At 39.8% G+C, this 16,528-nt stretch overlaps 1 protein-coding gene across 6 annotated transcripts in view; it reads right to left on the reverse strand.

Annotated features, from left to right (window-relative positions):
- Positions 1–18: 18 nt before the first annotated feature.
- amph (amphiphysin) overlaps positions 19–16,528 on the reverse strand; it is a 90,441-nt gene continuing 73,931 nt past the window's right edge. For 4 of the 6 annotated variants that reach the window (XM_064330808.1, XM_064330807.1, XM_064330805.1 and 1 more), the window contains 8 exons: positions 15,448–15,519; positions 11,049–11,099; positions 10,384–10,437; positions 9,357–9,398; positions 6,680–6,748; positions 5,392–5,607; positions 3,470–3,571; positions 19–2,987 (listed from right to left, as the gene is read on the reverse strand). In XM_064330808.1, the coding sequence (XP_064186878.1) occupies positions 2,883–2,987; positions 3,470–3,571; positions 5,392–5,607; positions 6,680–6,748; positions 9,357–9,398; positions 10,384–10,437; positions 11,049–11,099; positions 15,448–15,519 (711 nt within the window). In that variant the 3' untranslated portion in view covers positions 19–2,882. The remainder of the gene's footprint in view (positions 2,988–3,469; positions 3,572–5,391; positions 5,608–6,679; positions 6,749–9,356; positions 9,399–10,383; positions 10,438–11,048; positions 11,100–15,447; positions 15,520–16,528) is intronic. The other 2 variants (XM_064330804.1, XM_064330806.1) reach the window with 2 other exon arrangements.

Raw genomic sequence — 16,528 nt, forward strand, 5'->3', positions numbered from 1 at the left:
TTACTGTTATTCACTTAGATTGCTTCCTCAGTGGAACTGACAAAACTTGACAGCAACAAACTTTTGTGTAGTTAAGATCATGAAGTGTTTCCAGTTTGCACACGGCTGGTCCAGAAATGTACAGATGCTTGGAAACAGTATCTTTCTATAACCGACCTGCCCACAAATGGCATGGTTAATGTGAATGTAAAATCTCTGTGAAAACCACTGTCTTGAAATGTGGCAAAACCTCTGCGTTATCTTTTTCTACCATATGGATTTGAATTGCACTTGGATTTGCATGTGTCTGGATTTTCTTGTTTATTAAAAATCTCAACAATATATACTGCACATACCTGGAAACTGTGATCATTACAAAAGACAGTTCATTCAAACAACGTTTTCTGTTGAGTAGAAAACATCACGTGAATTGTAAGGTTTTGTAACTTATTTAACGTTGAGTGTCAGAGTGTCTTGCTATGAAGTGGATTTTAAGTGAGTTATATGCTTAAGAATAATGTTTATTATAAGTTACAAGTTAAACCAAAAAGCCTTTTCCCTGAAAACTAAAGCCTAACCGTTTAACCCTGGTTCAGGTCAGAAACATTTCCACAAGTCATTAGAGATGTACTGTATTGGTTAGTCGCTCTACTAGTATTACAACTGGTCCACTCTAACAAATCAATGCTTTATCATGTTGTCTAACTTGTCAATCTGTTGTCCAGTACTGTGGCTTACATGTATGCCAATAATGAAATGAACAGATAATGTTTATTTGTTGACAAATGTGACGAATGAGCATGCACTGTTTTTAAGGGGAACCTACAGTGCTGAACCTTCAGTGGTGTGGTGACTGTTCTGCTTGTATTTTCTGTACTTTTATTCTGTCTTGTGTTCCACTGAACAAATGTAAAAGACAGTGCTCTGGACAGACACACTGCTGTAAGAATGCATGAGATGCTCGGGTGAGAAAGTGGATGAAAGTTTCAGTGAGACACCGGAGGAATGAAGTTCCATCCTGCCTATTCTTTCATGGTAAAAGTAAAAATCATTTGATAATCTCATTTGGAAAGTTTAAAGCATAAATAAAAGGCGAGAAAATAAAAATCCATGATCAACCTACCTGTCAAAAATACTGTATGAAAATGACGTAACTAATCCCACTGAATAGTGTTGCAGTATTGAGTTGCTTACAGTGGAACAAAAACCAAGGAACTTAATTAAATATATAAATACAAAGGCACACTTGCTATTAAAATGCACACAGTCAAAACCCTTTGTCAAAATAGTACACAAGATAGACTGACGTACAGACAGACAGACTTGACAGATAGATAGATAGATAGAAAAGCATGTGTAAATTAACATATAAATATATTTCAAGAGTTCTGGCCAACAATTGTGCTGTTGTTCAAACTGGCTGGCGATGACTGTATATCACTAACATACAGTAGATCAATTTGCGTGTACAATGTTAAATCATTCTATCAATAATTAAGTTATTACGTCAGTATGCACTTGTGTAATCCATTAAATATCTATTCTTATTCTGACAAAAAATCGAAAGTACTCCCTTATGCAATGGAGCCATCATTTCTTTAGTAAAAAAATACTGTAGTACCGCATACAACTACTGTAGTACCGTGTGTAATAAAAAAAAATTAAAAGTCTTGCCACTGGGTGGCGCTTTAGGAAAAGAATAATAAAATTATATCAACTATGAGGACACTAAAATCCATGCAATTTGCCATCCCTAAAATAATCCAGGTCCTTGTGGCAAATTTCTCTGTGAAGTATATTTTATTCATTTTGATAAATAAACAGGGACGTGTACATCACAAAAAAAGTTCTTCACTGTGGACTGTATGCAAACTAGAATGAGGCAGGATTTGTTTTTAACTGAACAGCTGAACATTGGGAAACTATTCTGACAGGTAAATGTATTGTTCACCTCATGGCCTACCTCCAGAACCTCACCAGTGTTATTTGACCAAAAAAGGCAAATAAAGCACAATATGTCTTAACAAAGAGAAATTCACAAAAACGTGCTTTCACAGCATGGACTGGTAACACAAAGGTAGATATCAGGTAAGAACAGTATGCAAGCTTGATTCCAGTTCTTTTCTTCTAGATCAGGGATCTGATATATAATTATTCTGTCAAGAATGCTGCATCTGCTTCAGTCAGAATGGATTTTTCATCTTCCCATTACAGCTTTGCGACATTATGCTGGACATTCCTCATAACATCCAGAATTATGCTTAATCATTTTTTTTTGGCAAAAGAGCAGCATTTATTGTTTGTGAACAAAACAATCACCAGATATGCCAAACATAACAGCCACACATTCAGCCCTGAAACTACAGAAAACACTAACAACAATGCAAGATAACATTTATGTCTCAAATAAAACATTTTAAAAGTCTTGTGTAGCACTAAGACTTAAATAGATAATTTCACTACAGATTACTGATTAAAACCATCTGGAGAGCAACAAAATGAATACAATACACTTAGTGCTGAAAAGGTATGGTGTTTTCTCTCGGACATTTCTTGACTTTGTTCTTTTTTTCCTTTTTGCTTCAAGGGATTACATGTAGAGGGTCACCAAAGCTCAAAGAAAGCACAAAATCAGTTTGTTGCTGCTTACAGGTGAAACGAATGAAACATAAGAAGTTAGACCACGGTCTTGCATCATGCTCCATCATTTGAACGCAGCGGTTGTGTTTGTGTCCACACAGCCGGGTCGATCGGCCGACCGTTTTCATCCACTCTGATGTCCGCTTGTCCTCAGCTGACCGACGAAGACGTTCTTACAGACTACAGTTTTAAAAGCCCGTTTCAGTTTCTCAAGGACTCACGGTTACCGAGCTCCCTTCCCTTGCGGCTTCCGGGACCGGTCGTTACGCTTGGCGCTGGGTGAAGTTTGCTGGAAAGAGTCCTGAACGAGCGCTGTCCCCTTGCTGCAACCAGTCACTTTCCTTGATTCCTGTGAGCCATCCGGCATCCTGAAAGCAAACAGGAAGTGTGCTTGAGCTAGTTTAAAAGAACTCCCGTGGAAGGTCACAATCTCCCCCCAAAAAACAAGGGACAAGATAAACATTGTTCTTTGATGACTTGTTGATTATCACAGACTCTGTTGTATAGTGCTATATGTTTTTTAATTGCTTATATAATAATAGTTGAACCTTTGTAAATGCCTTTAGTGCTCTTAAGTAATGTTCTTAAAAGGTTATGGTTCTCACCACTATCACATGCAGTCCTTCCTAAAATTATGCCTATATTGTAGCACACCACCCAACCAGTCCAATAATCAGCAATGCATTTAAGGCATATTGTGCATTTTAGACATTTGCTCCATAACGCAAAGTGTCACTGATGGTACACATCATGCGACGATACTTTATAAAATGGGCTGTTTCACTCCTGGATACTGATTGGCTGAGATCGTATTCTACAGTGATTGTAAATCTGATAGATATTCTCCTACCTGGTCTTCAGTTGTTGTCGTGGGGACCACCAACACCACATCTCCCTTCTTCATGTCCAGCTCGTCACTGTTTGCCGCCTCAAAGTCGTGCAAAGTTTCCACCTGCCGGACACAAGTGGCATGATAATGCTCTGGTTCCTCCTTTTGAACCACAACACTAACACCTGGCTACGGCGGTATTCTTTCCTGTGAGGAAATGCGATGTTGCCAAGATTGAGTTAAAATGCACAGCGATTAAACATTTTAGAATGGCACTCTGCCATCGTGCAGGAGAGGTGGGCTTGTCTCATTTCTGGCAGGTGTACTCTTACGATTGGAAGGAAGCCAATGATGATTATTTGCCTGACTCTTTGGAGAAGGGAAGATGCCTGTTTGGACCAGGATTCAATCAACATGTGTACTTGAGACCTAGAAAAGAAGCATCTGTGTATTTTTATACTGAGTTACTGTGAGAAGCTTCAGAAAAAAACGAGAACCAATATAGGGAAAGATAAAACTCAATAAAAACTGCTAATTTCGGTAATGAATGTCACCAACTCCAAATAAATGCACAGAACAGCCAAATAATTGTTGTTGTCAGTGGCACTGTTGATGAAATAAATTGTTTGATGGGTTTACTGTGTATGGGAAAACATTCAGTGCTAAATCAACTCAGAATAAATTCTAGGATGCAGCACGATAAGGATTCTGCTGGTCCCTCATTGGTTGCCTGGCAGCAGCAGGATCCAGTACTGCTGGTTCTCATTAGTTGTCTCATAGCAACATAATGAAGTGCTGAACATGGGGAGTGGCATGTTGTGGAATTACAATGCCGCAGTCACAATGTAATGGCAGCAGTAGCGGGTCCAGCAGACAGTAGGCAAGGTAGGCAGGCCTGAGGGGGCCTCACAATTGAGGTTTGAGTAATAGTGATGGCATGCAGGCAGCAGAGGGACCCCCCGAAATCGATCAAAAATGTCCTGCGTTTCAATAAAGAAATGAGACAGAGCTCTCAAGTTATAGAGGAGAGAAAAGCTGGAGGCAGGAGATGTAGTCAGTGTAAAAAGCATCCGTCAGGACAAATAGACAGTGACGTAGAATCGTGACGGGTTCATGGACTCATGGACATGGACTCATCTTGTGCATAACCCAAAAACACTATTCCCCAAGCAGCTAATACAACAGCACTGTAATATATTTATATTGTAGAATGTCAGCGCTATCAATTTGCTTGAGGTTAATTGGGGTAGGGATTGGCTGCAAGCCATCATTTGAAACACCTGCAGTAAAATGTAGCTGTATCTGTAATCTGGATAATTTTCCCTTGTGGAGTATGCCCTATGACTACGGCCAGTTTACCTCCTTTTGTTCTCTCGCATTGTACTTTAGTCCTGCCAGTTAAAGGTTGCAATAGCCTCTTTGTCAAGCCCCTTATCAAACAATTATCCTATTTTCACTACCCCAGTAATCTAAGTTGATAAAGTAATTGCCACTAATTAAGCACAGATGATGATTGACAGCAATGTTTACAAGTGACGCTCATGTGTTTTAACTTATTACCATGGACATTGCTATATTTTTAAATGTTGTACAGCGGCATGATGGTTTTGTTAGAAGCCGTGGAAAATGCGTACATTAAAAACTGAGAGCAGCCGTACAGTATAACATTTAACTTTCACAAAATAGTCAAAAAAAAAATTCATGATTCAGCTAATTAATCATGGTCTTCAATGAAGACTTTAAGTAGAATCAGGTGTCTCAGTGCTGGGCTAAAACAAAGCCTGCAGCCACACCGACCCTTTGCAGATAGGATTGGACATCCCTGCTTTATATGGATGCATTTTTATTTTTACTGCACTGATACTCAATCCTGGTCCTGGAAAGCCACAGAGTCTGCTGGTTTTAACCCTAACCCTAACCCCCTCCACGGGGGCTCTGGTTACCTTATAGAGAAAGCCAGGCGGGAGACTTGGGACAGCCGCTGCCGCTTCGGCCTTGTCAGTCTCCGGGGGGGCGGCGCCCTCTTTGGACGGCTCGCCCTCGGGCAGCTCCCCGTTGTCGCTGGGGGTGACGGGCGAGATGATGTCGCCATCACGGTCGTCATCGCCCTCATTGCTGGATGCGGGCTCAATCACCACTGAAGGGATGGGCATGTTGTCCTATGGGGGTAAGGGGAGAGGGTGAGGGGAGAGGGACAACACAATAAGAAGGACACATACATGAGAACCATCACGATACTGAACTCCTGTTTGAAAACACTTTGTAAATCTCTTTTAAAAATTTGGAGCCCAATGTCGGGCTGTAAATGTCCAATTCACACCCAATTTGGGGGTGGGAAGGTCCAATTTGCTATTTGTGACCATAGCCACGGGCATAGTCCCCACTGCCCAATCAAGAGGGAAGACATCCTCAAAAACATGTGGTGTCACCAGCCTGCTTCTTTTTGCCCTGCAGACCACAGCTTGGCTTGCATAGAATAGAGTCGGAGGAAGACCTTTCATATGCAGTTATGGCATGCAGTCCACAGGCATCCAGTCGCTGCAGAGTGATGAAACCCAGATTGCAAACTGAATCAACCCTTCCGTAGCCTGGGTGACGCAATCGCTAAGTTGCAAGTCACCATCTGGAGCTGCCGGCTACAGTCCAGATTCGATCCAAGACCCTGGGGCTTATCCTGCACCTCAACACGGTGCCTGAATAAGCCACTTGGCACAATCAGTTGCATTTTTAAAACATTTCCACCATTTTTGTATTGAAAGTATACTGTATGCTACTTAAACAAAAAAAAGATACATTTTGAATAGACATTGTGGGCTATAATTTAAATATTTCCAAAGCCATCACCAATGAAAAAAATACAACAAAACAAAACACATATATAGCAATACATATAGACACATATTCCAGGATCACAGATGTGCAGATTATTACAATATTGACACTGACATTTACTCTGACAGAACAGGTGAAACAAATAAGCATGTTTGGTTGGCCTACTTTCTATCAAACTGTGTTCCACAACCTTGACTCATGTAACTGGACTGCCAAAACTACATTCAATAGGTGGAATGAACTCCAACACTGATAAAAAAATAAATAAATATCCCCGATATATACTGTAGCCTTTTCGCAAGATTTGCTATTACCACAGGGAGAGGGGACAGGCATTTAACCGCAATGCTCATTAAAAGAAATACAGAAAAAAGAGACAGAATTTGGCTGGATATGTACCTCCTTCGCCCCAGTGTCTTCGTTAACCTCTTTATCAGTGCTTTCATCGCCTACGTCCGGTGCTACGGTCTAAAAGATTGTTTGAAAGAGGAAAGCCGGAGTTGAGACACTCTCGATGGCGAACAGTAGGAGGGAATGACACACATGCTCCGGGTACAGCACGTCACAGGCTGGGGGGTGGGGGGGGTGGAGGGTTTCGGGAGAAGCAGGCCAGGACTGTTAGTGGGGTCAGGGTATTCCACGCACATAAACTGTAGGAAAATCCCTACATGAACCGTTTTGAATACATTCAAAACGCCACCATGAAGTCACTTTTCAATGCTTCTCTTCCCCTTATAAATGCAGGATACATCCACGTAAAACCCTACGATGTGAAATGTTTTGTCAGCTGTTTTACATTACATACAGTGTGCCGCATGTAAAAATAGCTGGTGATATCACTGGCTCCATCTATATTCGTGCCGGCTGCTTGAAACACAATTACCTGTGGTAAGACTGTGAGTCATACTATAATCAGTGACTCACACCATAATGTAATTTATATGCATCCTCAATACCGTGCCCGATAACTATGGACAGCACTTAGCAAAGGGTGGGCAGTGTTGCTATAGCACTTCCCAGAGGTATCACAAACAAACATTTGCGAAATCCATGGCTTGCCCTGGATGATAACCAAGGCTTTTGTGTACACTCTTGCTGCTGTGACACGGCGCTAAGACATTTAGCGCATCGTTTTGCATTCATTTGCCTCGACTATATAAGGGGGAAGGTCTGAAAGGTGCCAGTTAGTCACGGGAGCGGGGTGTTGATGACGGAGTAAACAAAAAGGTAATAGCGCCGATGCTGGTAATTAAACACATTCTGGAATGTGTTTCGTCAGCCTGTCCTCCCGAGAACTATGGGATGAATCAGGGCTCTTCAGAATCCTGGCTAGGTTGCTGTGTGAAACAACCGGTCTTAGCACAAGCCCTCCGAGAGAGAGAGGAAGGCTCAGGAACTGCATGGTAGTTATGGAGGGGCAAGCACTATTATTGTGTCAGTCACAGCCTGTGGCGTAATTGCTTAATATTGAACTCTGGAGCTGGGGGGGTCACAGATTTCAAATCCCAAGTGGGAAGCTGCCATAGCGCTGTAACCTCAGACGTGCCAATAAAGGCCAGCTGTATGAAAGGGCTGTCAGCATACAAACTGCCACGGATGTAATGTAGTCTGAAATCTAAATTAGTCCACCAGCCAGTTAATTAATAATCGATGCAAGTCTGACACAGAGCAGGGCAGTGAAAATGCTTTCTGCAATTGACCAGGAAAATTCAATCAAAGTTGAATTAATCCGGAGCCTTATTTGTTCATGCCACTTGCTGTTACAGCCACTTGCTACAGTTTTGACCCTGTTTCTGTTCCACTGTACACTGAAGCAGTTTAAAAGATGTTTTTATTTGTTATCTGTGGAGCCTCCTGGTGGTGAGGAAGATTTCAATATACAATTTTCAATGAATATACACATAGTCTGTATTGCAAACAAGCCCTGTTTCTGTCTCATTCCAGTTCAATATTTGCATTGGTTACATTGGATACAGCCCCACACAGCCTGGCTGTATCAATAACCATGTAAAGACGTCAGCTTTACATGGAAATACAGCTGACCATACAAAAGATTTCAGTTCATGTCATCAATAACATTTGTTTTAACGGATGAAAATGTTAGTTCACTAGATGGCTAATGAATATAGACATGCACAAAACATAACCAAAAAACAAAAACAAAACAAATGCAAGAGCAAAACATATTATACCTGACAACAGTGAAATGTCAGAAATATTATGTTCGAGCCATTTAATTATATACAAGATGTTCTAAATTAATTAATTTTTGTATTACCCCTTATTCCTAAACAAACACAGACCAAAGGTAACCAGTAGCTTACACAGCTCAACAACCATACAGACAATAGTATAAACGGATAACGTTGAACACGTTGATAATGTTCAGCTACACTGAATCTAATATAAAATGGTAATGTTACAAAAACTGAGTGGGATCAATTATTTTTCAATGTGAGATGTAAGCAACTTGTTAGGTCATCACTTGCACAACGATTTCCCCCTTTGATTTGAAGTCTCCCAATGAAACAATATTAATAATAAATTAGATATCTAATGAGATATAGCATAATGATGGTACACAAATATGAGGTCACAAAAACATTTACACTGGTCATGCACGGCATTCCAGTTACTGAAGTGCAACTCAGTAACTACTCAGTTGCTACCCAAAACAATTTAAAAAAAAGAAAAATTACTTTCATTACACTGACATTTTTCACTATAAATTTAATCTCTGCAATAAATACATCTATTCAGGAGCACACTTCCGAGTTAATCAAGTATCAATGCCCTGTATATCTGAGCAATGCCCTGTATTCATCCCCACAATTGTCAAACTTTTACTTAAATATAAAATTGACCAACTTATGAAGTCACAACAGCATAAATAATATTATAATAATAGCTTCCCTCAGCAGGCCTCTGCATTGCATTAAATGGACTGAAACCAAACATAATCTGTTTCCATTTTGAGAGCCAGTCATTAATGTTATCCTATCTAAGGCTCAGTCGTGAAAATCTCTTTTGGACATGATTATAACAGCACATCTACCCATCGGCTCTGGATATTTACCGGTGACTGCTCTTTGGGGGACCCCACATCCTCTGAAGGAGCCTATATTCAAAAAGAGGTGACGACAATTACTGACAGAGACAGGACATAAAATATGCCAGACATGGCTTCCTCTGCTCTGTCTGCTCATCCTTTTCTTTCTTGTTTTCTTCCCTTCATTCTTTCAAGATTTTCAAGAAAACTTTGACCCCCAAAGAAAAAAATGAAAATACAATGTTATGGATAATGTCACTGAAAAGCTGTCTTAAGCAAAAGAACACAATCTAGAAATGTTACACTGAACAGGTACAAACATTGGTTTGTTTCTATTTTCAGTAAACGACTGTGACACTTTGACACCCAAAGAAAAAATGAAAATACGTTACGGATAATATGTCACTGAAAATCTGTTTTAAGCAAATGAACACAATCTAGAAATGTTACACTGAACAGGTACAAACATTGGTTTGTTTCTATTTTCAGTGAACAACTGTGACACAGGATAATAAAATGCATTACCAAAGCTTTAATAGAGCATAATCACCCAAAAAGGTCACAATAATTTGATTACCTATAATGGGCTTATATGAAAAAGTGTACCACTACATTTCTTTCCCTCCCTTTCTTCCCCTCTTTTTCTCCCTCTCTCTCTCTCTCTCTCTCTCTCTCTCACAGACACAGACACACACACACAAATACACACAGATATGAACTCCCTTATGTCAGGATTAATTCACCACTGAACAAAAAAAAGTTTAACAGATATACCTCAATAAGTTCATGCTAAATTAAATACCGGCATATTTTAATTGAAAAAAAGAATCCTAAAAACGTGGCACAGTGATCAAAATAATAGCCCTTGAAATTACAGACCACATTTGGCAAATGCCTTTACCACAAACAACAACTGAACATTTTTCCTCACTCAACCCCGCACTTCCAAGAAAGCCAACCAAAACACAGGTACTGGGTGGGCATGACTGACAGGTGTGAGGATTGGATAGAGCACCAGGCTTTTGCAGGGCTCAGTCCAGGTGGAGATAATTACCGGAACCTCCGTGAAGGGGGATCCCTTCTCTGCCTCCTCAGTTGGGGCAGGCTCCTACGTGTAGAGAGAGGTTATTGACATCCACAGACATCCAGAGTTCAGATCTCTTCAGTCTTTAAGAAGTCTAAGACAAGTTCACCTTCACAGATTGAATAAATATCCTTTGACATAACAAGCTGTATAAATGTATACACCACAGGTACCTTAAAGTATTAATTCCACCTCATATAAATCTCATTTTTGTACCCTTGGTTTTTATAAACAGATTAAATAAAGTGACTAAGAACCGTTAAACTAAAAAAAGCTATTTTTTAAAATTATGTATGGGTCTGTGTAATTCAAAAATGTATTTACAGTATTTTGAGAACAACAACTGCTTGACTGCTTTTTAAAATGTAGTTCAGTTATTTTTTGAAAACAGCGAACCACATTCAAGACATCTAAAAACTGCGATTCCATGTTTTACATGAGTTAAAATTAGCCGCGCCATCAGAGCTGTGCAGCGTGACCCAAGAGTGACATAAAAAAACTTTGGAGGCTGGGAAAAAACGTAAACGTAATCTGCTTCGTCTCATCTGCAGGCGAAGCGAATCGCGCAACGACAGCGTCCTCCTTCCGTACGACTTCGGCTGCCCTCATGGCGAGATGACGTAAGCCATAATTACCGCTGGGGCTTCAGCTGGGCTCTCGGTCTCAGCCGCGGCGGCCGGGGGCATCTGCGTGTAGAGAGGTCGGGGCTGTTATTGCAGCGTTTGCAGGCGGTTGGGACGCCTCTCAGCAGAAGGCTTTTGCAGGCAGAACTACGGAATGAAGCTCCCGTCTCCCACAGCCCACGTGGAGCGATGATAACCATGTTTTGCTTTCCATTAAGCGCGGCAGAAAGCTGGAATACACTGACGATAACCTCCCAGCATGCTTGAAGAAGATTTCATTTCCACACCTGACCTATGTGCTTTCTGAGAGTACTGTGGTTGCTACAATGTTAGAATCTACAATATTTTTTCCATACAGCGAATCACCTCACCCATTAGAAAATCATTGTGAGCTCACTGGGGTGACGTACCTCCCTCCCCAACACAGTTTTAGTCAGAACATTGACTTTCAGTTATTTTGTGACTTCACTTCTTTGCTTTCAATTGGACTAAATTATATAAAGAGCAGCTCAGATGAGACTGAACAATCACACTGAAAAGACTTCTACTCCACCTGCGCTGTTCATTAAATTAAACGTCTCAGTTTGAGCTACACAAATAGTGAGTTCTTTAACTTGATTAGGATAAAAACCTGTGGAGAGCGTGTATTTTCCCTTTGTGACAGTTGGTCTGTGTTATAGCTTTAAAGAGGTAAACCTGAAGAACAAAATCAACATGAAATCAATTCTCAGACCTTAAAATTCAGCCACTAGTGTATCTTTAGGTAAACCCTAAGCTCACATGGAGAATGCCTTATTAAAAACCACTTCTCCAAAGGTGTAACTGCAATTTTTAAAGCAAGCACTGAAGTAAAGAATAAGGATACATCAGAATGTGCATTGCATGAAAAGACCAATTATAAGGGCCACCAGGCTGTATGCGTCTTTGACACAAGTGAGATTAGACGCAGCGATGTCAAGACTTGGGACTAGCTAAACAATGTGCAATGCACATTTTTCTGCAATTTCCCTCTGGAATCAATGAAGTTTATAGTTTACCTATTTGTATTAATACTACAACCACTTTAATACTGGCTATATGGCCCAAGTGGAACTGCAGCAGAAATGAATGTACAGCAACCTATACCAATCATCTGAAATACACTCCAGTTTTATTTATCATCAGCAGGCTTTTGAAAAATAGTCCAATCTTTCCCCATTCAGCCATTGTTATTGAGCTTTGAGTCCCTTTCATACAATTCTGTTTTCGGTTGCAGTCAGTACAGTCAGTAAACAGTAGCCTATGACAGACATTTTCAATGGCTTGGTTGTGACTAAGAACAGTATTTAGCAAGGCTATTCAACTGCCATACTGGGGCCATATGTGGCCTACCATAGATGCAAAAATCTAGGCTATATAATTCAATGGTATCACAAATATGCGGCTATAGCCTGCCTTTGCAGCATCAGCATACTTCCCATTAGTGAGAAAACAGTAAGTAACAGCAATGCATATTTTAAGAAGGCATCTACTTTGTTCATACATCTCATTATTTGTTCATGCATGTTTTAATGTATGAACACCATTGGCTGGTATACACCATTTACCAAAATAACCCCCCCAGCCCCCAGGTAGAAGAATGTTGGCAGAGAAATGCTGGTATACAAATTGGTCAGCAAGTTGGCATACAGTCACTCTGTATTTAACATAAAATTGCATTCAAGGAACGAAACATGCAAACACAACAAAAAAATAAACAAACAAAATGGAAAAATGACTAAATCATAAACCCATGACATCATAGATACATTATTGCTTTATTTGGCTGAAATAGTTTTCCTAATGGCAAAAAAATAAATGCTCATTATCTCAAAAATAGTCATCATAAGCCTAGATTTTATTAAATGAGGGTCTACGCTCTAAGAAGGACTATTCAACTTTGTATTAATCAATCTTGAAAATCCCAGACTGTCAATGCCTTTGACAGTGATAAAGGTCTAGACTGTGGTACAGTCACAGTTTATGTCTGGGCAGCGGTCACAAGGTGATAAGATCTTCCAGATTAATGTGTTCTGCTGCAGCAGATCTTGCTATTACTCTGCAGAATAGATATCTGCAAAATGGGTTCACTCTCTAATCAATCACTCAAGTGTATTGTGATTGATTAATAGACTTCATTGATCACAAATGGATAAGTACATGTATAACTATAAAAAGCAGGCATTCGTTTTGCACGTCATTTAGATACAAAAACAAAATTGCCATTTTACAATACATAAGAAAATAATATTCCCACATAAATGCATAAAATAATACAAAATATATGTTGACATGAAAACAAGGATATGAGCACCACCACAAATAAAAATAAATATTGTGTTGCATCACTGACAGAAATGAATGATATTTTCACAAAAATGTGCTCAGACATTAAGTCACTACATGGGAACAGCAGGCAACAGTTCCATTGTATGATTTCCATTTTTCATCCTGCAAGTTCACTTAGGCTTACTGAAAAAAGTTCACAATATTTAGTGGCCCAAATGCAATCTAACCACAAAAAGCTTTGTCCTTACTTTTGAGAAAAGCAATTAGATTAAGGACAGAGTGTTGAGCTCAGACTGAATTTGAGGTGTCCGGTTTGTACAGACCATTACACTCGTGACTGCATCATGATGAGCAAAATATTAGCAAGATGGCAGCATCAGTGGAAACAGGGGTTTCCTGTCCAGACTGACCGTCTCGATCTAGAATTAGTCCATCAATCAGCTGGCTGTCAGCTCTGCCCACAAGCAATTATGGCAACAAACAGTGGGGGGGGGGGGGGGGGGGGGGGGGGGCAGATGGGGGTGAACTACTCATCTGGTTTTAAGATGAGTAGTTCTATTTTAAGACGATTTTGCTGTTACGTATTTAGCTACACAACCTAAGTGTGATCACAGCCAGTTCATACAAAAACAAATAACAATTAACTTAATTATCTCGTTTGGTCTTAAGTGTTCCCGATTTTTTAAATAAATACAGATCAAATATTGCACGATCTGATATTTCACAAAGAGGGAAGAACTATTTCCTGTGTCGACAGAAAGAGTTTTTACACGTTTCCTGCCTTGCAAATGAATAACAGAGTGAGAAGCTCTTGACATGGATTTCTCAGCACATAGAAAAGAGCGAGGAAAGAGAAGAGCAGTGTGGTGCAGCTGAATTAAGAGATGCTGTTCAGACAAGCAGAACAGAAATCAGAGATGAGTGGGTCTCCATTACTCATTTGTAGCTCAGAACAACACAGGCATTCTGCACTCATTGAGTGAATTGGTTTTCTTAATCAATTGCTGCGCTGCTATGCTTGGTCACAAAGGGAAGATGTCCAGAGAATCCACTTCACAACATTAGTCATTTTGTCTCATAAAAGTTAGAAAACTCACTGAAGCAGCTGCTGGAAATGAAAACAGTGACCCCAGTCCGTGACATGAATTTGTTTTTCATGGCAGTGGACTTCCAGTAAACTTCAAACACAAATCTAAACAAATCTAAAATAACTTTAAGACATGCTCTGTCTCCCTCCCCGCTAAGTGGTTCTTCCTGTCAGTAAGCCTGTCATGAGACAAACAGGAGTTTACATGTATCCTTTTTACAGACCAAATACATGCCAGCCAGTCACCATACACATGAGAAATATCATGGACACAATAACCTTAAAAGATAGAAAACAGAACAACCAACAGAAAAATCGGGAAAAACAAAAATAAAATATGACACAATGGTCAATAAGTGAAATAATGCCTGGTCGTTATCTCTGAGTATTTTGGTTGAAGTCACAGAAGCCAGTGTAATACTCATTTCACAAGCAAATGGAACACAGACATAATGAAAATGAATTTAACATGTTCTATAGTACTATATTCCCACAATGATATGACAACGAAATGCATGTACATGACATAAAGATGATGACATGATAAAAAGGATCGGATTAAGGATGAGAATGGAACATTTTAACAATGTCCCCGTAAAACCAATTGTCTCCAGCATCTCATAATGATATAACAAAAGGATAAACCAAATGATTCGCAAAGCAGCACCTGCATTCATAAAGCTTCTCAGAGTAGGAGTGCTGATCTAGGATCAGGGCTTCCCTTAGAGCTCATAATGGAAGATTAACATATGGACAGAGAAAACTGGTCCTAGATCAGCACTCCTATTCTGATATGCTTTATGAATGGGGGCCCGGTCTTCCACATGCAAAGAAGCTATGTACATGCTTTATAGTGGACTCCCATGCAGAACTGATTTACCAAAGGCATTGTAGCTGTCAGACAGTACAGAGATGGGGGGAGCGTGAATTAGTAGAGTGATGTGACCATCCTGATTGGACAATGTGCCGGGTAGGAGGCGGAGCATGTGGGCGGGGCTGTGGCGGTCTTGTACGTACCTCAGTGGATTCGGTCGCCACACTCACCGGGGGCTCCTCAGACCCCTCCGTTTCACCCGCTGGTTCAATGTCCTTCACAGGGGACAAAGGACAGGAAAACATTAATAGAATTCTGAAATAACTGTAAATAATGAAGACAAATCATAGGCACTGTCCTTCAGCTGTGTCTTTTCTAAATTCAATGTTTATCTATTTATATATTTTTGCACAATTATTAAAAACCAAATGTTTGATTTAATAAGATTTACATTTTGCAGAACACGTGAGATGATTACTTGAGCTGTTCAGTGCGTTAATGAACGTCATTATTCAAGTCTAACTGCTGGCCTTCTGGGCTTCACATTTAAATCCTTTGCCTCATATACAGTACAGTACATTTTCAAAAATAAAAAATCTGGTCTTTCAGAACAAGGAGTTACCTAATTCCAAAACTTTCTCAGATGTAATCTCACCTCCATTGTTTTTTGTAACTTCACAAATGGATCAGACCCATTCGGTCATGCCATGTCAAACAGCTAGGTCAATATACCACATTAGATGCTATTGATCAATGTACAAGGCCTCTTGAAGTCAGAGAGCCTGGCTGATGAATAATGATTATTCCTGGCGTGTTACTATGAATATTTAAACTCTACGGTGTATCGGAAATATCAACATCAGGATCTGTCTTCTCATTTTCCTGGCTGTTTTATTAAAAACAGGCTAAAAACAGACAATGATCTGCTTGAAAAAACATTGTTGATACAAGCGATAACTTGCAAATGTTCTCCAACTGTTGCCCATCTCAACAATGTAAAAATCAACAAGAAAGGAAAGGCCTTGAATGTGTCTATTCTGTCTATATAAAGTTTGAAGCTCCTCATAAAAAACCCAATTATTTTAAGTAAACACAGCCTCTCAATAGTTAGACGGTAGTGAGATTTGAGATATCTGCATTATATCTGACACTATAACCAGTCAACTCAAATCAAATCAAATTAATTTTACTTGTATAGCGCTTTTTATAGATAACTGTCACAAAAGTGCTTTACAGCCTCAACAGCAAAAACGAGGCCTGAACCACCCAAAAAGCAAGCAATGA

This window comes from Anguilla rostrata, chromosome 4, assembly GCF_018555375.3.
Source record: "Anguilla rostrata isolate EN2019 chromosome 4, ASM1855537v3, whole genome shotgun sequence".
Taxonomy (NCBI): domain Eukaryota; kingdom Metazoa; phylum Chordata; class Actinopteri; order Anguilliformes; family Anguillidae; genus Anguilla; species Anguilla rostrata.